Source organism: Castanea sativa, chromosome 2, assembly GCF_040712315.1.
Source record: "Castanea sativa cultivar Marrone di Chiusa Pesio chromosome 2, ASM4071231v1".
Taxonomy (NCBI): Eukaryota; Viridiplantae; Streptophyta; class Magnoliopsida; order Fagales; family Fagaceae; genus Castanea; species Castanea sativa.
The window spans coordinates 42,228,791-42,254,388 of NC_134014.1; the positions used below are offsets into that span (position 1 = coordinate 42,228,791).

Below are 25,598 nucleotides of genomic sequence, written 5' to 3' on the forward strand. Positions count from 1 at the left end.
TGCTCGCTTTCACTACTAAGACCCATATTTCTTAGGTTTCTTCTTTGCTTGCTTTGAGTATGGGTGTATTTAGATGGAGCTTGCTACGTCTCTTGCTTCATGGTTGGCTAGTAATAGCCAAGAGTCAGCAGCTTCTAATATAGAATTTTCCCATGACGTACCAACATCTTCTTGGGACATCATGCTTCTTTATTCTTGTGGCAGAATGCCCTTGTAGTAGAACTCCTTCAATAAAAACCACATAATAGTTTTCTACAGCAATAATATGAGCAACTCTATTCACGATTCTGTCAGCAATTGATTATGCTATTTCCCTTTTCTACATAAGCCAAAAGAAGGAGCTTTGAGTTTTTCATTGTTGCAGAGTTCTTCTAGGATGAGACATGGGCATCAATGAGCTTCAAGACTTGAAAAGTGATGGTGGAGTTGCGTAGTTTGTAGTACAAGTGATCTGATATATTCATTCTTAGAAATATTATAAAGACCATGATCATTAATGCCACTCTAGGCATAAATTCTCTAAGGTGCTTCACAGAAAGCTTCTCAACTCTTCAAGGTTGTTGAATCAGTTTGCTAGACCTGATAATGGACAAAAAGCAATTTGCAAGCAACTTGTAGATTTGGGCTTCTTTATGGAGAGTACGCAATAACTGAATGATTGGCCTCATTCCAAGGTCAGGATTTAATTTGGACACACCACCATCCTGTCAAATGCCTTTAATGTAGTCTTTGGTTGAAGCGAATGCTTTGATATCATTGAATTGATTATTTCTCTCTCCTCCCTTTATTGGTACTAATATATTTGTTGATGAAGTAGCAAGAGATTGATTCAGCAAAACTGACTATGAAAGGCTTTGTATGCACCTCCCTTACTTTGATAACAAGTTCCAAATTTGTTGAATAAGATCTAGACTCGAATTTCTTGCTACAGTAGAATCGTCCACTACCCTTTTACACATTTTCACACTATTGGTGTTCCAATGAATTCTTAATGGGGTAATGACCACTTTTGTTGTAGAAGATAATCATGTTGGATTTGTGATTGCACTTAGAAAGTTCAAGAATTCAATACTGAATTTCTTTGTAAGATATTCTGTGAAAAGACCTGTTGGAATACAAAATTTTTCTGTAGAATATTCTATTGCAGAATATTCTACTGTGAACAGTCTGCTGAGATATCTGCACTTTGGTTTATGAAACTTTTGACTAAGAAACATTCTGCAGATGAGCTATCTGCATTTCTGAAATTCAGTAGATTCTGCTGTGAATAATCTGCCGAAGGATCTACACTTTGTCTTCTAAAACTTTCCGCTACGAAATATTCTACCGATGAACATTCTGCATTTCTGGGATTCTGCTATGCAATATTCTGCCGATGAACATTCTGGAATTTAGTAGATTCTACTGTAAATAATCTACATTCTAGCTTATGAAATTTTCCACTATAAAATATTCTGCAGATGAACATTCTGCACTTTTGAAATTTAGCAGATTTTGCTGTGAATAGTCTCCTGAATCTGCACTTTCTGCTACGAAATTTCTGCAAAGGGACATTTTTCACTTCTGAAAAATTCTGCTGAAGGATACTTCGCTGAGGAAATAGTGACTCGCAATAGTATAGTAATGATGAAAGTTTTCCTTTGGCTGCTATAGCTTTATTTTTTGTTTCTAGCTTTTGGTTCTTGAGGGAAAGTAGAGCTAGAATCACTAGCATGAAAAAAATGATTAAAACCTTGTAAGGGGAAGAAGGGATTATTCTCTTCTAAATGCTAGACCCGAAGGTGGAGATGGAGAGAGTTTAGAAAGCTTCTAGTGTTTCCTTAAAAGAAATGAGAGCAAAAATGTGATAAGTGGCTTAGAAAGCTTTTGGGAGAGTTGCATGTTTGAAGAAGTGGCTTGCCACTTGTTCTCACATGCATGGCAAGGAGAACAAGTGGCATTTAAAGGATAGGAGCAAGTATTCTAAAGGCCTTCTATTGTAGAGTTCTCAAGATATTTATGCTGTAGAACTCTATGGTGTTGTAGTGATATTTTGCTACTGCGTTTTGATGTAATCCCATTGAACTCTACTATGGTATTGTGGTATTCTACCACAACATTCTGCAGCAATATTCTACCATAGCATTTTGCTCACAATACCGTTCTATTTTAACGTTGTTGCGTTTTGCCACAAAATTCTACGTACTGTCTTGTTGTAACATTGCTACATTCTGCTAGAGAATTCTGCTACGATATTGTCCTGCTGTACCATTACTGCAATATTCTGCCTTAGAATTCCACAACACTGTTTTGCTGTAATGTTACCATGATATTTCGCCATAGAATCCTACTATGGTACTGTTGTGACGTTTTGGATACCATCCTGTGTTGTAGCACAAATTAAAACAGATAATTAATTCATCTAGTCTTGATATAAGATAACATTTTTTATTCAACAAAATTTTGTTTTATATTGTTTTGTTTCCTACATTAAACTCAATCTATGTAAGTAGCAAGCTAAACTCCAATAACTAATGAGATTTTCTAAATCATTATTGATACAAAATAATTATTGTTCAGGCTCTCCCTTATTAAACCAAGGTTGGGTAGCTCCATAAAATGGTCATATTAGATTTAGGTGATATTTCTTGAAACATAATAATTTTAGTAAATCATGATATCATGAATCATTGGGGTACGCCAATTTAGAGTTAAATATCAAAACCAGCCATGTCTTTCAAAAACATCCACGTCTTGCTTTGGTAAGGACTTGGAAATATGTTTGCAGAGGAGAAATGTCTCATTCTCCGCATCTTGATCCCAACTCCCTAGTGAAGGTACCAAAATTGTCAAGGGTTCTTTTTACATTTCTTGTACCTTAGACATGCGTCTTGATGTTATTGGACAACGTTTAGTCTAGACTTTTTCTAAGAAGGAAGTTGGGTTTGGCGCTTCGCGGAATGGGCTCCAAAGTACCATTCTACCGCTGCCAATTTTGCGCAAACATTGAGTCCAAAGTCCAAGGGAAAATGCTGCAAAGTGAGCTTATCCTCTGCTTTTGCCGTAGAAGGAACTTTTCTCCAGTTTCTGCCACATGATCAACTTTTCTGCTGCGTAGTAAAATTTTCTGCAGTGCAATAAACCTTTCTGTTGCGCGCTAAAACTTTTTGCAGTACAGTAAAGCTTCCTGCTATGCAGTAAAACCTTCTGCTATGCGGTATAGCCTTTTATTGCACAGTAAAGTTTTTTGCTATACAGAAAAGCTTTATGCACTTTTCTGCAATGTGAATGACTACTTTTCATTTTTTACAGCAGAAATACGTTTCTACTTCTTGCACATAAACAAATCTAAAATCCAAAGAAAATACCAATCAAGTAAATGTTAGTTTACATGAGTTAGCATATTCCCAAATATATACATATATATATTCGCAAATACACTTATACGTATTCACATATACAGACATAAAATATATTTTGTAGAACATGAGATTTAATGTATATGTATATATACTTATGACAGGATAATGATTAGTTTGTGCCAAAAGTAAAATACGTAATAACAAAGAAATAAGAATTTCAACAGAAAATGTTTAACTAGTATAATAGCTAACATAATAAAAAAGTGCTACAGCAGAATAACTAGTACAATAAGTAAAGATACCACAACAGGACAACTGATGCTGAAAACGTGATAAAAACATGCTACATCAGAATGACTAAATACAGCAGATATAAGTTCTAACAAGTGAAATCAAATATATTTGCAATCGAAATCAAATATTGAATCTTCCCATAGAATAAGTAAACTAAGAAGGAACCCAAACCCCAACTTGAACAACTTTGTCATAGGTTTTTGTCATCAAAGTTGTGCATTTTGGAGAATAGGCCTAAATGGTTACTAACTACTACTTTTGGGGGACTTCAAAGAGTAGGTTTGCTAAGAGAGAGGGAAAAGATGGTCTATTGATGTGTGCCCCTATTCCTGCCGTGTTTTCTCTCTTCTTTTTACCACTTTCGTTCTTTATTTCTCTCCATTCTTTTTACTCTTAGTTTCTTATTACTCTCTTGTCGTGGGTTGTTCCCCTTTGGTCTTTCCTTTTTTTGGGACCCTCTCTCTAGGTGTCTCTCTCTCTCTCTCTCTCTCTCTAAGTACCTCCCTTAGGTGCTTACTGCTCTTTACCATTGGTTCCCCCCTTAGGTGCTTTTCCCTTTCATCTGTGGCTACCTCTTCCTTTTATAGTAAAGTGATTCAATGGGATTTCTCCCTTTTACCCCTAGGACTTCACCAACTATTTTTGGCTTGTTGTGGGCATCCCTTCAAGACAGCCCACCAACCCATTGGTTGCCTAGCCACTACCTTTGCTCAGAATACATTTGCTGCACCACTACTCATTTCGTGACAAAATTCAATTTTGTTTGTTCTTGTTGTATACCTCTACCTCTAAGTTCAAATGGATAAGGATTGAGCTACCTCACCACCTACCTCTATGGCATGCATCAGATGGTCCCAGCCATCTACTACTTCTTTTGGGTAAGATACCATCCCAATAGGGTATATTCCCAAAAGAAGTATGGCTAGAAACCAAATATCGACCCCTTTTCCCCCCACCACTAAACCACACCCACTGAATCCCCTTGACCGTGGGCCCACCTCCCTTGTATTGGTTGGGTATAGATTGGTGGTTCTTCGGCCCTTGTGTGCTTCCTCCATTATCTTTTGTTTTTGTCTTCTTTCGTTCCCACGCCGTTTCTGCCATAACAAATTAGCTTTGTTTCATTTTGCTGCGTGTCTCTATCTTATTTCTTCATGTGTTTCCTACTGTGTTTATCATTTCCTTTGGTTTGGCTTTTCTTTCCTTCCCGTAATTCCTACTGCTGACACTTCCTATTGTTCCTTGTTTTTTGCCATTGTGCTTCTTCATATTAGTTTTCACTCCTATCTTTTTATACAAAAGGATTTGTGCCTGTGTGGGCCAAATAATGTTGACTGGATCAAAAGGGCTCGGGGCCCAATTTGCCTTGATCTATCGAAACCATTTTGCTAAAGAACTATATTCTGCGGTAGATCTGTATTCTGCTGCAAATTTGTATTCTACTGCAAATCTGCATTCTACTGCAGATCGCTTTCCCTTACATTTCTTTCTTTGGACATTTCTTACTCTTCGGCCTTCTTGGTGGGTCTTTGGGCCTTGCTTTTCATTGGGCTTTCCTCCATATGGGCTTTTGAGTCTTGCTTCTTATTGGGCTTTCTTCCTCATGGGCTTTTAAATATAAATTTGCAAAAATGGCCATCAACACCTAGAAATTTAAATGTTTAGGAATGTAACTATTTTTTATCTTTGGTTTAATTTGAAATTTAATAAAAATCCTAAGAATATGAGATGTTTATATTCAATTTATTTTAGAGAATATTATAAGAATAATTTATTTTTCCCAAAATATCATTTGATTTGTAAATACAACAAGTCTTTTTTTTTAAGAAAAAAAAATCCTCCAAATGAATTATGAAAAACAAATTATAAATTATAAATCATGAAAAAATCAATAAAAATATAGTATAATATTTTTTAAATGGCATGTATACTACAAAATAATTATTTAAACTATCAATTTATAACAGTTTTTCTTATTGGTTAAAGTGTATGGAGCATAATTACAATTGTCAGTTGGTACAAAATGTAACTTTATCCCGACATGAAAATCTAGAAACCTACTTTAAAAAAAAAAGGAATCAACATTCCTAAAAAAGGCATTAAGTGGGAATTTAGATACCATTGGAAGCTGACTCCCTTATATGATTTATAATCATATATGAGAATCTTTCCACATTTCTAAGAATTTTAAAAGATAACCCCATGCCAAACGTCAAACGCCACCTTAGTGCTTTTTTGGGGGGTAAATAGTGCCTTTTTTTTTTTTTACGAGTAACCTAGCTATTGTATACATTGTGATAAAAGTTTTAGACTTTTAACTACCTATTTTGTAGTAATTGTGTCTTGACTTTTAAGTGACCCGCTATTTTTTATTTATTTTTGCTACAATACAAAAATCAACCCTAAGGTTTGGATCAATATTGGTCATCGGATACTACTCAATTTTTTCAAAACTATTCAATTTATCCTGTAAATGCCATATGTTGGTAATATTTAGCATCAAAGTCCCAAAAACTCCGTTACCTAGTCTCCTAATTATAAAATTTTTTACAATACTACTACAATACCATCTTACTTTTGTGACGATACAGTACCGTCTTACTTTTATGACGGTACTATAGCATCTTGGATAAATTTTATATTATTATTTTTCTCTCTCTCAACCACTCAGTTCTCTTCTTCTTCTTTTTTCCTCTAATTCTATCTCTGTCTTCATCCTCACTCCCTCTCTCACATCTCTCTCTCATACAAAACATGCCACCGGAGTTGGGTTGGAGATCGGTGTGCACGGCATGGAGATTGGTGTGGGCATGGTGTGGCGTGGCGTGTGGCGTGGTGAGACAGGTGTTGTGTGCCTCATGGTGGTGATGTGAATTTCTTATGTGAATTCCGGGTAGGTTTTGGGTTTGATTTCCGATGCTCATGGTAGTAATGGGTTTGATTTCCAGTGGGTGTTGATGTGAATTTTTCTTTGATTTTTTGTGGGTTTCTGTCCGTGGTGGTGGTAGGCATGTTGTTGCTGCGGTGGTGGTGGTGGATTTTTCTTTGATTTTTTTTTTTTTTTTTTTTTGTGTTGTTATCGTGGTGGTGGTATATTTTTAATTGATTTTTTGTGTTGTTGCTGTGGTGGTGGTGGATTTTTCATTGATTTTTTGTGTTGTTGTGTTTCTGCGGTGGTGGTGGAATATTTGTGTTGCCGTGGATGTTTTTTGTGTTGCTATGGTGGTGGTGGATTATTTGATTTCTTTGATTTTTTTTTTTTTGTGTTTTATGGGTTTCTTGTGGCAGAGGTGGTGGTGATGGGTTTTTTACTGGTGGTAGTGGTGGGTTTCTTGTGACCGAGGTGGTGGTGATGGGTGGTTGAAAGAGAGATGGTGAGGAAAAGATAAACAGATTGATGTAAGAAGAAGGGATTAAGAGGGATTGGATTATATTATTTTATTAGGTAGTATATATTATTTTAATAAGTTGAATAAGAAAATAAAAGTTGAGATGTTGGGTGTGTTGTAAAATGGTATAGTATAAATGATAAAGTAGGTTTTGAAATGGTAAAATAGAATTTTTTGTAAAAACCAAATGTGAATGCTCTAAGACAAGTCACACTTGACACTATTTGTTCTCCATTTCCCAAAAACTAATTTGTAGTGAGTTTGATTGCCACGATGTAGTCCCACGATGAATATTGTGACAATTACATGCATAAGGGAATGTCAGGATAATAAATAGTAGATGAATAACCGAAATGGAGAAGGAAGCTTAAAAATACTTGGAGGAATCGGAAAACTTTCAAATAGTGTTAAGTGTAGTTTTTTGCTTAGCGAGTAATTTGGATTTTTTTTTATAAGTTTGGGTAATGTATGACATTAACCCAAACTTTAAGGGTAGTTTGTATATTTTATCTTTCTTTTTCTTTCCTTTTTTAATAAATCACCGTGACTTATTTATAATAATAATAATAATAATAAAAACCTTCACAGATCCTCGTCGTTTTGTGTGTGTAGTGTGAAATTGTAGGTGAATATTGTGTGTTTCCTGCTTTATAACTCATTCCACGCAATTAACTGCAGTATGTAGTTTGGTTGTAGCGTGAGTTTAAGGTTTATCGAAAAAATCACTGAGTGTTGTCCCACATTGAGTGTGTACCGCATGCAGTTTTAGTTGTGACGTATGAGTTTAAGGTTTATAGAAAAAAAAAATAAAGATTCTACAAAAGATGATCATAATAATAACAACGACAATGACAAGGATAATAATAGTTATGCTCGCACTGCTGCGTGTTAATTTACGTTAACCAAAAGAGTAAAATTGTCAAATTCTGCATTATACACATGAACCGCTCACTACCAAGTCTTATTTATTTATCACTAGCTCCTGATAATGTTTTCAGCCAAAAATTTAAAGCTCCACGAAGACTATAAAGTAGGGCAGCAAGTAATTAAGTTAAGATAAGATTGCCAAATTTTGTATTAGCTAATAGCTAAAGCGATAATGTGAGTTTTATATAATTGCTAATTTACTATCCTTCATGTAAGGTAGTTGCAAAAAAAGAGTACTATAAACGGTGTGATCCTAAGGTTACTCGAGTGCTATCACGACTCCATTTATAACATATCTTTGACTTCTATGTCCACAGCCCATTGTGCCCTCATACCTAGTCTCCAACCCCTACCCACCTGTACAGCCAGCCAATTTTCACTCTGCCCAGGCAAGGTAAATCATTTGGTTACACCCTTCTTTCATTTCTTCTTCTTTTTTTTTTTTTTTGGTAAATCTTTTTTTCATTTCTTCAATGCTTGATTATCTTTTTGAATGCTGAGGAAATTAGAGAAAAGAAGGAGAAAAAGAAAATTTTTACACATTTAAAAAAATAAAAAATTAGTACTTTATTTTGGGACATAACACAATAGACCAAGCATACCCATGTGCTACATGGGTCCTCAAGAAAAGCAAAGGTCTCTGCTTGTTTTCACTAAAACAAAAAATCAAACGCATAGAAGTTTGGATTTTGTTTCACCTTAGTTCTCTTTGCTACATGGTAGAAATTTGTAAGTAATTTTGTGTCGCCTTTTCATTCGTCTGACCTATTTTTCAACTATCATGTGTGCTTATTTGAATGATGCTTTTAAATTTCAACCTTTTATACCAAAAATAATTTTTCCCACTGGTTACTTCCTTTTATGTCTCCCAGAAAGTTTTAGTTTTGCACTGTAGGCTCTCAGGACTCAAACATCAAATGACATGCTCTTCTGTAGTTCAAACTTTCTGATTTTTGTGAAGTTTGCTCATAAAGAATCGACTAATTTTTAAAGGTTCCGATTAAGTAACATATGCATTGTTTGGAGTTAATAATTAAATTGTAATTTTTTATTTTTTATAAGAAATAAATGTATGAGCCTTTATCTTGGTGATTATGTCCCTAATTATTGCTAGCTTCATAAATTTTTTTTTTTCCCCAAGAGAGAACTTCATACATATATACACGTAGATTAAGTTAGAGTAGAATTTTTATTTTGTATAAAAATAAAAAAAAAAAAATTCCCTCTACTCTTTGTTCTTTGTTTGGTAGTTTTAGCATTACTAACTTCAGAGTTTAGGAGGTAAGCGATTAGAGACAGTTTTTTTTTTTTTGGCCTAAAATAAGGTAGAAACAGTTTCCTTCACAATTTGGAAATTAGAAACAGTTCTTGTATTTTGGCCTATAATAAGTTACCAAACAAGTTTTTAGGTCTCAGAAAAACCGAAAATTCAAAGAGCTCTACTTGTTTATTACCAAACATTGCCTATGTTCTTTTGCTTTTAAAGATTATAGGGGTGTTCCGTAAAGTTAATTTCAAAGAGTTCTACTTGTTTATTTTTGCGCTTAGTGGAAGAAAGCTTGGTTTTGCTTACTGTTTATTCTCACCACCATAAATCTCTCTGTCTCTCCCGAGCGCGCACACTAACACACTCAAAATCCTTTTAAGTTTCCCTTGCTTCTTTATGTCCACTGATGTGGGATTTTTTTTTTTTTTCCCCATGTGAAGTGCATACTCCCTGTTTAAGGGCATTGGAACTTTTGCCATTACATGTAAACAAACTTTGAATGCATGTCTTTTTAGGAGTTTCCATTTCATGAGGATTTAGGTTGGCCAATGAAGTTCATAACTTAGCAAATGTTCTCCTACACTGAAATTGTGTTTTGTGCTAAAAAAAATTTCTTTTGATTCACATTAGAAAAGCTGATTCCACGTTTGTTCCTTTGTAAGGTCTTGTGTGCAGATTGGAGTGTCTCTCAAGAGCATCATGGGAAACATTGCCTCCCAATTTTCTTGTTGCTCATCTCTACAGTGGCTTGAAACATCCAAGGAACAACACAGAATTGCAAATAAAGACAAAAATTCGAGTTCGAAGCCAGAGATTGCTGTAACTAAGAAGAGCAATGGAAAAATCTCCATCTCTGCTGAACAATGGTCCATTCCCTTGGACATCATTATGGAGATCCTTAGCTGGCTGCCTGTCAAGTATGTGCTTAGAATGAAGTGTGTTTGCAAACAATGGTATGCTTTAACTCAAGATTGTCAATTCATTGAAAAGCATATGAGCCAAGTTACAAATATTACTCGCTTTTACAATACTTGCCCAGTTCGCAGTGCTCCTTCTGGCAGTGGCAGGGAAATTTTCCAGTTGATCTGTGGTTGCAATGGCTTGTTGCTATCAAAAAGCAATGCTTCTGGAAAATACTATATTGCGAATCATGCCACCCGCCAAATACTTGGACTGCCTGACCCACGTAAGAATAGTTTTGGTATGACATTCTCTTTTGTTCCATCTAGTGGTTATTATAAGTTGGTCTCTGTCTATGATGATAACGAGGAAGCCGGAATTGAAGGTTGTGAAATTCTTACCATTGGAAGTGATAACTCATGGAGAACTCTCAATTTGCCCAACTTAAAAAATGCTAACAAGAAAAGAGAGAAAATTATGATTGTGTTAGCAGGTGAGGCTGTTCACTGCATTAGAGTAAACAAGGTTAGAACATGCTTTTGTACAGAGATAGTATCTCTTGATTTGGAGAACGAGAGCTTTAATAGTAATATTATGCCACAAGGATTGTTCTCGGATTGGGAAAAAGTTTGGGCTTTAGATTGGAATGGGTCTTTATCTTTTGCTTTTAGGGTGGAAGAAGCTATCAATGTCATGGTGTTAGAAGATTACAAGAAGCTCAAATGGGGTAAAGAGATAATTGTTGTTCCCTTGGCATTCATGAACAGCACTTCAGATTTGATGGAGAATCCTGTTCCTCTTCTCACTCGGTCAGGAGATTTGTGGTTTCGGGTAAAAGACAAGAAACTAATGGCTTACAATATTGAAAGTAAGAAGATTAGTCACACGATTGCTGCTACTAAGAGGTCTAAAATTTCAAATTGTGCTGTCTACATTGGCCCTAGCAGTTTGATAACTCTGAAAGGAATGCAACCAGGGGAAATAACCACAAATGGCTTGCAAAAATTCAGATTTTAGGCAGCATTATCTTTGTTTCAGTTTTTCTTCTACGTTGTAAAAAAAATTTTAGGTTACATACTCGCAGATTCCCTTGATGATGTTTTCCTTTATAACAGACAAGTGCATTTTGCCATCCCTACCACTAAGATTTTATCTTCTGCTGCGTGCATACATGCTTGTTTGGATTTATCTTTTGTATAATCTGAATAAATCCGAGTGGGGCATGTTACAGATTTTCTTTCACTCAGTAACAATACAATGACTTGTGTCAGCGGAATCAGTCATGCTTGTTTTCATTTCCATGTAACAATACGCATGTAACTCATTAACAATTGAAACAGAAGTAACACAGCAAGAACAGTCTTTCTTGGTTTAGCTTGTAACGGTTGTGAAATCCATGCTGTATAACTTTATTCAAAAAGGTAAACCACAATAATGAAAGTAAAATGAATAAAAGAACTTGTACAGTGCTTTATGGAGCAAGCTTCTAATACACTAGTATATTACAATAGTGCATAAAAAAGTTGATTATGTTTACAAAACAAATCCAAAACGTGTGTACCTATACCTCCCTACCTGGATTTACTGAATAAGCATTGACCATCCACTTTACTGAGCAAGAATCTTGGTCGTTTAAGAAGATATTGTTTCAATTCAGTCATTGTGTGAGTCAAAGAGATTATGATAGCTACATAATTTGACATAAATTCCCATGCAAAGATAGTTCCTAAAATATTAAATTGGTTGGAGTTCTTGTTCTGGAACGGCAGCATTGACAGGCTTGTATGCATTAAGCATCTGTTGCCTGTGTCTCCAAATAAACCACATTCCAGAAGCTGACAATCCAATAATTATTGTAACAACAACTGCTAAAAATACCACCAGATAGTTTTGCTGCCACCAAGTACTGCAACATTCGGAAAAATACAATACTAAGAAAAGAGGCAGTCTATGATAATATGATGTCAAACTCGGAAAAGCTTTTAGCATACACCAAAGGTTACTTAAGATAGGCAGTAGGCCATTATTTAACAAATAGAAAGCTGTGCAAGATGGGTGAAGTGGTAACTATCTGGGAAAATCTGATGAGATGGGAAGCCCAAACAACAACCAAGTCTTAGTGCCAAAACTTTGGGATTGGCTATGGATCTTCAACAGACTAATCAGGTTTAGCCACATGTATTTTTTTTTTTTGCATCCATTATATTCTATCCAAAGTCATACTCTTTGCTAAATTCTTTATATTGATGTCCTTCTTTACTATTTCTATTAATTTTATTTTAGAAAGCCCAAATATATATATATATATATATATATATATACCAAATAATCTTGAAAGAGGATATGACATAAAATAACCTAAATAATAAGTATATGTTCCATTGCTGATATATTTTTTCATGGGCAATATAACTAACACATATGGGATAGAATTCATGACCTAACCCTCCACCTATGTTTAGCAGGGGAAGAGACTCTGCATATATCTTCACTGGTGAATCTTTAAATATGTATTTCAATTGCAAGACAAACTCAGCCCCAACCACGCATGGATCTTCATTTATAGTAGAGGGCTTCCCTCTTTTATCAGGTACCTCATCCAATTTTTTCTCATACATGAGCAGTACTCACATGCTTTCACCCACAGATAACATAATAACAATTTTCTATTTTCATAACAATTTTTTTGGGGGGTGAAATATTCACTTTTTCTATATAGGGTTATATTTAGATTTTAGTAACTCTAAAATGGTCGTATCAGAGATTTTAGTGTAGTCAGGGAAAAACCAACTCAAAGAGACCAGCTCGGGTTTTTCAATTCCATTAGCATAAATTTACTTATACAATTAGCATATTACTTAATCTCATTGCCAATACTCAAAAATCAGGCTTTATGCAAATCCTGAGAAGACCAACCAATGAAGTAAAAATGTAATATCATCTGGAACAAGTAGACTCTGTAAAGTGAAAAGTAAATTACCGTTTTTCCAGAGGCTCAATGTTCCATCCAACCAACTGATAACTTCCAAAGGTACCGGGAAGTTGCACATGATGTTCAGCAAATTGGGCAATTATACTCTGAACAGAACAAAATCATCACACAAGTGCTTATAATTTTTTGCACCGACAATACTTGCAATTCACAAATGCAAACTTACATTAGCTGTTGCATTTGAAAAATAGTCACTGGACCCTGCTGGAAAGATGGCCAATCTAATAAGGGAATCATTTCCACTGGGAGTAAAATTCATTAAACGAACCTGAAATCATACATTCATAATTATTGTTACCCTCAAGTAAAAATGAACTTTAACTTAAAGAGACCCAATATAAACAGACAGATCCATAATCAGGAAGCTAGCTTTGAACCAATTGAACAAATGCTGTTCAAAAATCTGCATTCCAATATGGTATTTGTCTAACCTGAGAAGAATTAATGCGTAAGTCATAAGCAATAAACTCAGCCAGTTCTGTAATGTGAGGCTTCAGATTTGGGTAGCTGACGTTCAATAACATATCACATGTTATTTGTTTAATTTGGAGTTCCCCTGTGCATCAAAATTATTGAGAGAATATAATAAGAGAGAGTATCAATCAGACAAACTACAATACATAGTTATGTCACAAAAAGGCAAAGTAATATACCTTCTTTTTTTTTTGTAATGTAGAATAAGATTAGAGCTTTGGTTTACGTACCTAAATTTTACTCTTTTTTATTTTATTTTATAAACACCTAGATTTTACTTGACATAAGATAAAAGGCTGCAAAAAGCCTAAAACAGTAACTACTAGAAGTCAACAAATGTTCATTATACTTTCAGGATCCCCACTTGCACAGAAAAAAAAAATCTAGTTTTGCAACTTTTTTTTTTTGTTTTGAAAAAACAAATAAAAATATATGTGTGTGTGTGTGTGTGTGTGTGTGTGTTTGTGTGTGTGTGTGGAAAGAAGTAGTTAGTTCAAATAAATAAAGTGTGCAATGATGAACGCAACAAACTACATTTACCTTAGGTAGTATTCCCATGTCTTCATACCTAGAGTTCTTAATTAATCTATCCTTTACACAATTCCTATCTTAAACCTTAACTTAAGCTACCAAACTCTATGCTGAATATGATTGAAGGCCAGCAATATACTATACCTGGAAGCACATGATCTGGTACTTGAGTGGGCGCTATTGTAGGCGGGGGCTCTCTATCTGGAGCTGAAGGCATTTGTGGAGGGGCACCAGATATTTGAAGTCTCTCCCATAATTCTGAACAATTAGTTTTCCAGAAACCAATTTTTGAATGCTCACGATCATACATAACAAGTGTATTGCGGACAATAATACCTATCACAACGGATACATATGTAAAAGTACTGCATAAATTTTATGAAAGGAAGTTGGCAGTTTAACATGAAAATGAACACAATAGCCATGGCATGGGTTAAAAGAAAAAGGAAAAATAAATAAAAAAGAAAGGAAATCGTTAAAGCATAACATACCTCCTAAAAGAGTAGTTGGATCTTTTCCATTCTGAAAAATCCCCAGGCAATATGCACCACGTACCTTTGAATGCTTCGTAAGTTTGATATCAAATAAACCAGAATAAAAAATAAAAATAAAAATCAGTCAATGTATAAAACAAATCACCAATGGCAAGAACACAAAAGCTGCATCCAGAAAGTGCAGATCCTATTAGAAAAGACTTCAAAAAGCTTGTTACATTTTAAGAAAGGATATGTTATGTATGTATGTATGTAAAGAAACATATATGAACAAGTCTATTACTTACACGAAATAAGTAATTTTCAGGTGATAGTGACAGCTTTTGCCCATTACCAAATACCATGTCAACCACAGGAAAAGTTTTTGATAGTTCAGAGACATCACTGGAGCAAAAACGATATATAACGTTAAAAAGAAAGTAGTTCATTTATGCAGTCAGTCTTCTGTTATGTTATAGGCAGTACCTTCCAGCACCAGAAAAGCAGATATCATTAAAATTTGGATCAGGACCATGGATCTTCTGGAGGGAATTAAGTTCCTTCATAATCTGCACTCATAAATAGTTACATTTTCAGAAAATCAGAAACATTTAGAAGTCAGAGAAAGACTAAAATTGAGAGGGAAAGAAAAACAAACCAAAAAGGTTAAAAGCTAAAAGGTGAGGACTAAATGTACTTTGATCTAAAACCCACTGATACCACCAAAAAAAAATAATAATAAATAACAAAACAAAAGAGTACAAGAAATTTAAGCACAAAGATCTGCTTGGCCAACACATTCATGGTTTGACAAATATTACAATCAGATACAGAGTCTATAAATTGAATCAACTGCATAATATTCACCAAACAAAAAATGAACCCCTTTGTGTTTATTTTCTTATTTATCATTTCTGTAACTACAAATAGCCCCTTTGTTATTATCATTCAGAAAAAATTATGAGGTACTTAGACTAATTTCTAAAGTTCACTCACCAGTGTAAGTTAAGCAAGAATATATTCATAAATCTTCTTGAAACTCATTCAGAATTGATGAAGAGAAGAGGATCTTACCGCGTCCTTAAATGCTACAAACACTGGTTCAGGAAAGTAAGCATATGTTGTACCACTATCCAGGACAGTTCCATGCCTTCCATCAAAGACAATTGGGTTTAACATCAATGGCTTCCCCGCAACATGTATCTCCTTCAAATCAACATTGTAGTATGGACTGTTGCCATCCCGAAACTAGAGTAAATGCGCGAATCAAATGTATTTGTTAGGAGAAAAAAAAAAAATAAATACAGGGATGTCTTATATCAATAAGACTAATTTGTTCACACAAAACACACCTTCGTACGGGGTCCGATTGTGTAAAAACCATGTCAATTGGAGGAGAAATGCCACCAAGAACCATAGCACCGCCACCAATATCCATTCCACCATAGCATAACGAGAATGAATCATTGATTAAACCTTTTTCAACAAGCTGATCCACAATACTAAGATCACCACGGCCTAAACCCATGATTCCATCGGCACGTTGACTATAAAGGTCACCGGTTTCCTGATTCTCACAGCCGAAAACAGCACGCTGCGGCTGGAGATCACTCAAATTTCCAAAGGACAAAACATCCTCAGCAAGAACACCGCTGCTGCTACTCATCTCAGCATATTGTCTATCGTACACACAATGTACCTTCTCACTGCCGCAGTTACAATCCAAATTGCATTGCAGAGGTTGGTAGGTACTAGATAATTCTGGTTCGAACTTCGGATCCTAGTTAGCACAACACAAAAACATCATTATTATGAATCATATATAAATAATAATAAATAAATAAATAAAAACTGCAGGATTAAGAAATGTTAGACCTGGTGTCTGCCACACTGTTCGCAAGTAGAGCAGGGGACATAGGTGACAGTACTTCCCGTATCAACAATAAGAGCGAACATCTGAGGTGGCGTACCGATCCAAAGCCGTGTCGTGTAGTATCTATAATACAACAAAGTCTTAGTCACAAAATTTCCCTATGGATCCTTATAGCGAATGAATGAATGAGAAAAGCAAGCAATAGAGAATGAATGAGAAAAGTACCCGTTGCGGAGGAGATCGTCGTAGAGGCCCATGCGAGCGTTGGGGTGGGTTTGCGGGTCGGATCTTTGGAGGTGGCGACGGGGATTTGGAGGAGAGAGGAAGAGAGGCAATAGCATGGACTGGCGGGACCCACCGTGAGGAGGGCGGAGGAGGGGTGACGTGGAGGGAGATGATTGGACGGTCAGTAGGATGGTGAAGGTGATGAGCTGGATTAAAAATGCCCGAGCCATTTGGGTCAGTGGCTGGGTCGGGCGAGAGAGAGTGAGTTAAAGATAGTTAGCGAAATGAAATGAATGCAGATCGAGATTCAACTTCCGAGAAGAGAGAGAATGGCTGGTGGAGGTAAAGAGGTTGAGTGAACAAAACGAAACGGTAGCTCGTTGAGACTTGAGACAGAGAGAGAGAGAGAGAGAGAGAAAGAGGGGGAAGGAAGGAGGGAAGTCAGTTAGAAAAAAAAACTTATTTATTATTATTATTTTTGTATTTATTTGTTTGTTAGGTAATGTGTCTGAAATTTAATACTAATCAGCTTGTCAACTTTAATTTATTTATTACTCCTCAACGGGTGAGGACTGAGGAGATCGTGGAATTTTTATTATTATTAGGATTAAGTACTTACATTTATTTTACTTTAGTTTTGGGTTTTTCTTCTCAAGAAATTTTTTTATTATTATTACTTTTGGGTTTTTGCTGGGATGGTGTAATAGTGTAATCAAAGTAGGAACCCACTATCCGATGAGGAGATTTATTCAAATTCTTTTGATTTTGTTTTTCTGTTTTTTAAATAAATCTTCAAATTTTTTTTAAGGATAAAGAGTCCTATACCTCAAGGGCACCTCTTAGTATCTTAACTACACCTCTTAGAATCCATTTGATTGGAAGGATGGAAAAATAGAAGTATAAAAGAGATTTAGTTCTTTTATATTTGTTTGGTTGAGAGAATGGAAAATTGGAGAGATAGAAAACTCATTTATTTACTTAAGAAAAAAAAAAGATGATGGAAAATAAAGTTGGTAAAAATTAACTATATATGCTCTTATTAGAACTCAATTAAAAAATAAACAAACAATTAGTAAAAAAAATCCCACCAAGTTTATTAAAACAAAAATCATGTCCAATTAAAAATAAAATAAAAGCAAAAAACCAAACATAGAGAGAGCCAACCATGCCCACTTAAATTTAAATAAATAAAACAAACAAACAAACGCAGCACATTTCATAGATATACAGACAAAAACAAATGAAGAAAAAGACAAAAATTGATAAAGGCATATAAGGTAACTAACATTAAGGAATGAGGTTAATTTTGTAAAACCAATCGGTTGAACCAACAACCAAGTTTTCCACTATGTTTTCTCTCCATTTTGGAGAAATTTGTTTTTGGTGAATCAGTGGAGAAAATGTCTGGATCCTACCAAAAATCCTTCCACTTTTCTCTCCTTTCCAAATAACTCCAAAACTTATTTTCTCTCGTCTATTTTCTATTTTTCTTATTTTACCTACAACCAGACACAACCCTAACGTTTTCAATGGAGATATTCGTGATTCAATTTCTCTCTCTCCTAGGGATCATTGAGGTCCCAAAATCGAACCAAACTCCTAATGCCAAGTTTTGGAAAAACCCATATCTTAGGCTTTAGCCTTTGAGTTCCTCAACCATGGCCATGAAGCTAGTTGAAGAGGAAGGTTATGAACCCTCACAAATTTAGGAGAGATATCTTGAGAAGAAAAATAAGTTGTTGTCTTCACATTAATTACTATCAACTATTTACAGCGGCTAAACATTAAATGCTTAATGACCAGTCTATATAGCAGAAGTAGGATTAGTCCTACAATCCTCCCCTAATCTAACGACGACATGGACAATTTGAGAACAACTATCACGTCATTGGCGAAGGGAAGGGGGGCTAGGGAGGCCATAGATTTTCCAAAAATGCCCCCTCCCCCTATATTTAATGTTAAACTTTTAAAATATTACGTAAATTTTAGATAATGACCCCTTTCTTTTTTGAAAAAAAAAAAGAGTATAAATGTTCTTTAATTTATTGTTGTCTCCTTTATTTTCCGTTTAATATTGACTTGACTTTTTTGTCATATAAGTCATTAATTTTAGGAGCATTTAAAGTATAAGTTAATAAAAATATATAAGCAAATCTCTTTAGCAAAAGATTTTTGTTGTTTTTCAAAAATAAAGTTATACGCGTTTATATTGAGAGAGTTAAAGCTACCAGAATACAATGATATATTTGACTTTAGCTCTCTAGAGAAAAATTTTTGGCTATGCCACTGATCATTGTCATCTTCCATACTTCTTGAGGGAATGAGTCTGTTTTACTTGGAAATACATCCTTTCCTTCTTCAAAGAAAACGGGAAGGGAACAGAGGAGTAATAGAGAGAGACCTACAAAGAATATTTAGCAAGAGAATTGAATTATTCATTAAGCTGAATAATCAGGAATAACAGTTACATATGTATGGGGAGGGAATCATCTCAATTTGAGATTGTAATATTTGGGACTTAATAGCGGATTTCTAGGAACATATTAAAATTCCATCGTATGGAGTTTTTACCTATTACATGCATTATTAACTCGATTGTAACATTATGTTAGATTTATAGAGTCTCGATATTGTTCTTTTACCCTTTTTTTTGGGAATTATGTATATTATTTTATTTTTTATTTTTTTTATTATAAAGCAAGCCTATGCATTTTCGGTCTCACGAGGCTTCCTTGAATACCGCTATTCTTTTCTTAAAATCTCGAATCAAGATTGATAATTACAAATGTTATATGCATAAACTCTATTTATCCATTTATTTTGTAATGGCCAACAAAAAAATTCACACCCAATATCCTGTATAAAAAGAAAAAGGGCAACACAGCCATGGGGTACCCGGGTGGTAGGCTTATTAATCTGGGACATGATATAAACCTAGAGCTCCGAAGGGTGTGACACCAACGCCTTTGTATCAAAAATAGAAAAGAAAATAAAAGAAATCGGTGTAACAAACGGTTTAATCCTAGTCCACCCATGTCATCTGCCAGTGTTGAGGCTCTCATAAGAATTTGAGGGGGGAAAAAGAAGTGAGCTAATCTCTGAAAACATAAGCTTTACCATCAATACAACATATTCAAGTCTTCATGGCTAACTTAAACTGCCATCTACTAAAAATATATAGGTTCAATCTAGCGAAGTATATTTGGAGTGCATTGAGAAAAGAAGCCTTAATTGCAAAAGGATCTGATGGAAACAACAAATATGAAGCATACTAACACCGACAAATTAGCAAATGAGTTAGTCCAGCATCTCTAGGCTTGATTCCTACAGTACCTGCAAATGTCAATTACATGTATGGCTGGTGCGAAGACTGTAATCCACCACCAATATAACCACCATAATTAGTTGAAGCAGCATTATATGAGGTTGGAGTAACCCTGTCATCTTGGGGATAGTAGTATAATCTTTGATCATTAGCTTGCTGAACATATGCAGGCTGGCTAGGAACCTGATAATCATATGTTGCCATACCAGCATGAGGATACCTCTCTGACATTCCAGTGTATGCTGCCCTCTCAACAAAAGCAGGAGGACCCTGCCTACCAGCAGTGGCAGCTGAGGCAACTGGTGCACGGAATCCACGGAACCCTCCATTTGCTCTTGGCTTCTTTGATTGTTGACGTCTACCAAAATCTCCACCCCTCTTTTTATCAGTCTTGGATTTCTCCAGTTGAGCAACCCTTTTCTGAAGTGGATCAAGTGGGTAGTCTGCTTCAAGCTTGAACTCTTCAATACACCTAATTACAGCCTTCAGTGCTGCAAGTTCTTGTGCATTTACTTCATTCTGCAAGTGAACAAAAATTGGCCAGTAAATAATCCATACAAGAAAATTCTCAAAGCATCACTTGGTCAGTCTAATGGACAGAAACGTACCTGTGAACCACCAACACCTTCTGAGTTCCCACCCTTTCCTTGTGAGTTTCTCCTCAAATCCTTCAAGTATGACTTTAGGAGGGGCACAGTGGGAAAGCTTTCTGTGAGCTCAAATGCATGAATAAAACGTACCGCATTAATTTGTTTTCCACTGTTGATCAATGACTCAACAATACCTGCACAAAAAATGGAAGCTCATCAAAATCTGTATCCAATAACAAAATGACCATTTTAGTAATGACATAATAATATCGAAGCAGCGGAACAAAAGTTGTCGTGTCTCTCAAGTTATTTGACAAGCTACCGAAACCTAAAGGAACATAGTGTAAGGGACATCTCATGGAAACAAGGCAGAAGTCTCCAGAACCCATCAGGTCAGTCAGTTGAAAGAACACCAACCTGGCATTTTGTGTGTTAACCCAAGAGTACGGCAGAGCTCAGGCGCCTGCCTGCGGTGAGCAACTGCAAGTACAAACTTGCAGAGTTCGTCTTCATCAAACTCCGAAGCAATCCTAAAAGTTGCGAGGAGCTGCAAGAATGCCTCTGCTTCCAATGAATTTCCATTGGCAGCATCAATGCCTGAATTAGCCAACTTAGGGTTCCACTCATCAGCAATTGCCTTGGCTTGCTGCTTGGTCTCGGGGTTCAGAAGGTGATCACCACCTGGGTCAACTCTTGCCAATAAGGCAGTCATGGCTTCCATAAACATAACACAGGATTTGCGCATGCCCGGAAGGGCAGCATCCTTCTTATCCATTGGTTGGGTAGTTTCATCAGGGGGGTAAAACCCCTCCAGTGAATCCAGCACCAAACGGGCTGGTTCAGTTGCACTTTCAAGTGCAACAGAAAGTTGCTCTCGAATGGCACTTAGATGTTTTTTATTCTCCATTGTATAACTCAGAAGCCCTTTTGCATCCATCTGCTGGCATAATTGCATTAGCTCTGGGCGTGGCTTAACCACAACAGCCACACCTTCAGCATTTTCAGTGGTTTTATGAGAAAAATCCTCCTCTGGGGAATTCATATCACCAAGAGAGCTGCTTACCTTGCCGTCTTTGTTGTCCCCGTCATCAACAGCCTCTACAGATGTTGGCTGGTGAACAGATCGTGCCTCTGCAATGGCAGTAACAGCAGAATCTTTTAGCTCCTGCACTCGATCTAACAGGTCCTGCTCTTTAGCAGCAACAGCTGCCTCTCTCTCCGCAATCAATAAGCGTGTTTCAGTTTCTTTCTCCTCAAATTCCTTCTCCTTCGCTTCAAGCTGTTCAAATTTTTCCTTCAATAACGTCTCAAGGTTGCGAAAGTGTTCTTCAACTTCTGTCCACTGAACCTCATCCTCAAAAGCATCCTTGCGAGCATGCAGATCAAGAAATGCATTTCCAAGCTGTTCTATCAGAGAGGATGTTGTATCTTTTGCCCCAGCTTGCTCTATATCAGTCATGGTTATGCAAATTGCTCAACTGAGATTCAGGAGCAGTTCTATAAAAGACGTAAAAAGAGGTTAAAGAGTAAGCAATAAGAGGGAAAGCAAGCATTTTCATGAGCCAATACGAATATTCAATATTATGTTTTTGTCTGATATAAGTTCACATAAAGGAGATTTACAACGTTCATGCATATGCATTGATGCAAAATTAGGATCTGTTTTTCTGTTACAAGAACACCTGCGCCCTCCCCCCCAAAAAAAAAAACCCAACACCCAAAAAAAAAGAAAAATAATTAAAAACCAGACCTCAACTTGATCAAGGGAGGCTGAAAAATTTTGGGGAAAAAAAGATGAGACTGAATAACTTGCAACTATGAGTAGATATTTCTTTCAAAATGATAGAAGTTTATCAATTATAAATTTAATAGGAGTTCCAAGATCAATTGCTTTGCCTTTTAGAGATAAAGAGATCAGACAAAAAAAAGAAACACTATGAAACACCATATTTCTTGTTAAATTTCATAAAGTAACAAGATCTACTATGAAGGTGCAAACAATCTCAAACTAACACACGATGTTGAAAATATCCCTTAATTTTTAATCATTATAAGAGCACATAAATGAAGATTTCCAAAGCTAAGGATCTGAGGCCTCAAAGATTGAACTAGTCACTCAATGAAAATCCAAAGGTTAAATTACATATTTGGTCCTCAACCTTTGATTCTTTCCTTTTTAATGACATGGAACCTCGCCAAGGCAGTACCCTCAACCCTTAACTTTCGTTTCAAAATCGTCCTTATAGTTTAAAATGTTTCATTTTAATTCCAAATTCCTATTCTTACAAAATTGTTTAAAAACAGGTCCTCATCATTATCTGATGGATGGAAAATGTTGATGTTACATAACAAAATTCATGCCACATTATAGGCTCCAAGTCATCAAAGTGACCTTGATTTCATAAATTCCATTTGCTACGTCAAAATTTTCTATCCATCAGATGATAGTAAAGAACTTTTTGAGACATGTAATAGTATAAGGACTAAAGTGTAACGAAGGTCAAAGGTTGAGGACCAAAAATGCAATTTGAAAAAATCCAAAAGACTCACCTCCTTCCTTTTGTATCATATAACTTCGAGGAAAAAATAAAAAGAAAACTCCATGACTACCAATTTCCGTATCTTAGCAGCTCAGTTAAATTCCTATGAACTTCAATGCACACTGCATACCAATAAAGGTTGCCATGTAGTGAACCTGCTACGGTCTTAAAGGATGGAAACGGGAATTATTGGTTTTGGTGAAGGGAATTATTGGTTTTGGTTTTGACTTAGTTCGAGCTAGTCACCCTCCCAAGAAGAAGAAAGGGATTAGGAAGAGAGCCTACAAAGAAATTAGAGTAATTGATATCAATGTTCAATATGAGAATTGTTACATGGCTCCTAGTGTTTATACTAGGGATCTTTACAAATCAAGTATCAAGAAAAGCTAAAGGTTGTCATTGTCCCTTTCACTAACTAAATATCTCTTTGTATTGATCTTAATCACCCATACACATACACATGCCATATCCACATGTGCCCTTAGTTCTAGGCTAGATTGTCAAGAGACGTAACTAGCTCAACTGGCACTTCTTGTCGTTACAAACGGAACTGTACAGAGTTCAAATTCCTCCCTCCCCAACTATCGAATTATTAAATCAATAAAAGTCCAGTTCTTGATTTACCAATCTTTCACTTATTAACAGGAAACACAGAAATTTCAAATTGAATCATTCAATCCATATCCATATTCATCTCAGTTTCAAGAACCACAATTTCGAAGGCTTTAGAACCATTATACAAATTTCATTCAACGACAAATACAAACGGAACCTAGGGCTAAAAAAAAAATAGAATAAAGAAATCTAATTACCCTAAACTAATGCGCAGAATACAAATAGGTTACCCTTTACAAAGAAAATATAGCATGTAATAAAATTAGAAAGGCGGTGGGGTTGGGGAATCGAATAGCGTACCTGAAGAGTTGCGTGAAAAGTAAATAGCAATGCTAGAAGTAGAAGCGAATTCAATTTTTGCTGGGTTGCAGATTATAGGATATAGAAGGTAATTCTTGAAGTGAGGTTCAGGTTCTTGTTCAATGGCTAATTTGGTTGTTGTAGCTGGTTGGGCTGTGTCGCCGTAAGAACCCTAACGCGCTGTTTTGAAATATTTAGATGACGGTCGGTTCAGCTCTAAGGAAATATTTCCGTCGTTTTTATACGCTTTCCCTTTTGCTTTATGGGTGAGTTGGGTTGAGCCAGTATGAAATTTTGCTTTTCGAAGAAATTGAGGGGTATTTAGTATATAATTTTAAATAATAATTTTTAATTTTTAAACAATATTAAACATATTTTTATATATTTTTTTATCATATGTATTTTTAAAAAAACCTTTTAAATTTGAAAACTATTATTTAAACACATGTATCAAACGGGCCATAAGTGTTTGTTAAAAGCTGTTAAATTTTTTTTTTTTTAATCTGAGTATTTGGCTAGCACTTATAAATGTGATAGTTTGGATGTTAAATTACCAAAAAGAACAATGTATATATAAACTAGTTTATTTCATTTTTAAATCAACTACTTCATAATACTTACTCAAACAAAAAAATTACTTAATAATAATAATATATTATTGTCATTATTATTTGTTATTACTATTACTATTATTGGTATTATTTTAATAATGTTAGTTTTTTTTAGCATAAATTATTTGTTATTCTAAAAATTTTGAACCAAATATGTTATTTGTCTTACTTTAATAATGTTATCTATTTTTAATAATATTAATATCACTATTTTAATAATGTTTTTGTCTTATTGAATATGGTGTTATCTGTTTTAGCATGATGGTCTGACGAGGTTTCAAAGGGTAAAGTTGGGTTTTTAATAAAAACAAGTGGGCAATTTGGTAATTGAACCAACAATTCCTGAAAGTTGAAGTGGCTTTTTTGCAAAAGCTGGCCGAAAGGTCCTTTGGCTTTCCTAGTCTTGCACTTTTTGAAAAAGCAACTTTCTTGCTAAAGCAGCTTTTTAATACTCACCAAACACCTAGCATTTTGAACTTTGAAGTAAAAAGTATTTTTTGCCATCTGAAAGTGCAAACAAACGGGTACTATAACCCAATTGTATAGCATCTAACGTATTCAGCCAAAAAGTTAAAAATCATTTGGCCCATATGCATTCTATATGTATATCGTTTGTATGACTACAATTAGTTATCTCCTATCCAGAAAAATCCAAAAAATAAAAATACAATAGTTATCAAAACCGAACTGAAAACAAACTGATCATTAAACCGTATGTAACGTTTGGTACGGGAAAATCCACATTACAATATGGATGCCTAGGAATGTAGCTTTCCTATGCATGTAGCTTTCCTATGCATGGTTTCATTGGGAATCTTTTACGATTTATAGGTGATGTGGGATAAAAACGCTCAGACCGTCCCTGGACGGTCATCACCTCAGCAGCCGTCCAAGAGTTATCCTCAGGACGAGGGTAACGGACAAGGCCGTC

General features: G+C 35.4%; 3 protein-coding genes across 4 annotated transcripts; 1 reads left to right on the forward strand and 2 right to left on the reverse strand.

The window, feature by feature from the left end:
- The first annotated feature begins 9,917 nt into the window (after positions 1-9,917).
- Positions 9,918-11,135, forward strand: LOC142625360 (putative F-box protein At3g10240). The gene has a single exon (XM_075799037.1). It carries the CDS (start codon positions 9,918-9,920, stop codon positions 11,133-11,135), a length of 1,218 nt encoding a protein of 405 aa, XP_075655152.1.
- Positions 11,136-11,503: 368 nt separating this feature from the next.
- Positions 11,504-17,097, reverse strand: LOC142623689 (aspartic proteinase 36-like). The gene is made up of 12 exons (XM_075797134.1): positions 16,687-17,097; positions 16,464-16,584; positions 15,941-16,368; positions 15,663-15,819; positions 15,075-15,157; positions 14,897-14,993; positions 14,607-14,679; positions 14,260-14,451; positions 13,542-13,666; positions 13,277-13,378; positions 13,099-13,196; positions 11,504-12,024 (listed from the first exon to the last, which is right to left on the reverse strand). The coding sequence occupies exons 1-12, from the start codon at positions 16,914-16,916 to the stop codon at positions 11,853-11,855; spliced, it is 1,878 nt and encodes a 625-aa protein (XP_075653249.1). The 5' UTR covers positions 16,917-17,097; the 3' UTR covers positions 11,504-11,852.
- Positions 17,098-19,785: 2,688 nt separating this feature from the next.
- LOC142625726 (FRIGIDA-like protein 3) lies at positions 19,786-24,310 on the reverse strand. 2 transcript variants are annotated; one of them, XM_075799427.1, is made up of 4 exons: positions 24,057-24,310; positions 21,019-22,098; positions 20,620-20,795; positions 19,786-20,530 (listed from the first exon to the last, which is right to left on the reverse strand). In XM_075799427.1, exons 2-4 carry the CDS (start codon positions 22,058-22,060, stop codon positions 20,033-20,035), a joined length of 1,716 nt encoding a protein of 571 aa, XP_075655542.1. In that variant the 5' UTR covers positions 22,061-22,098; positions 24,057-24,310; the 3' UTR covers positions 19,786-20,032. The 2 variants fall into 2 exon arrangements, with proteins under 2 accessions (XP_075655542.1, XP_075655543.1); XM_075799428.1 differs by lacking the exon at positions 24,057-24,310 and adding an exon at positions 23,152-23,335.
- Positions 24,311-25,598: the final 1,288 nt, after the last annotated feature.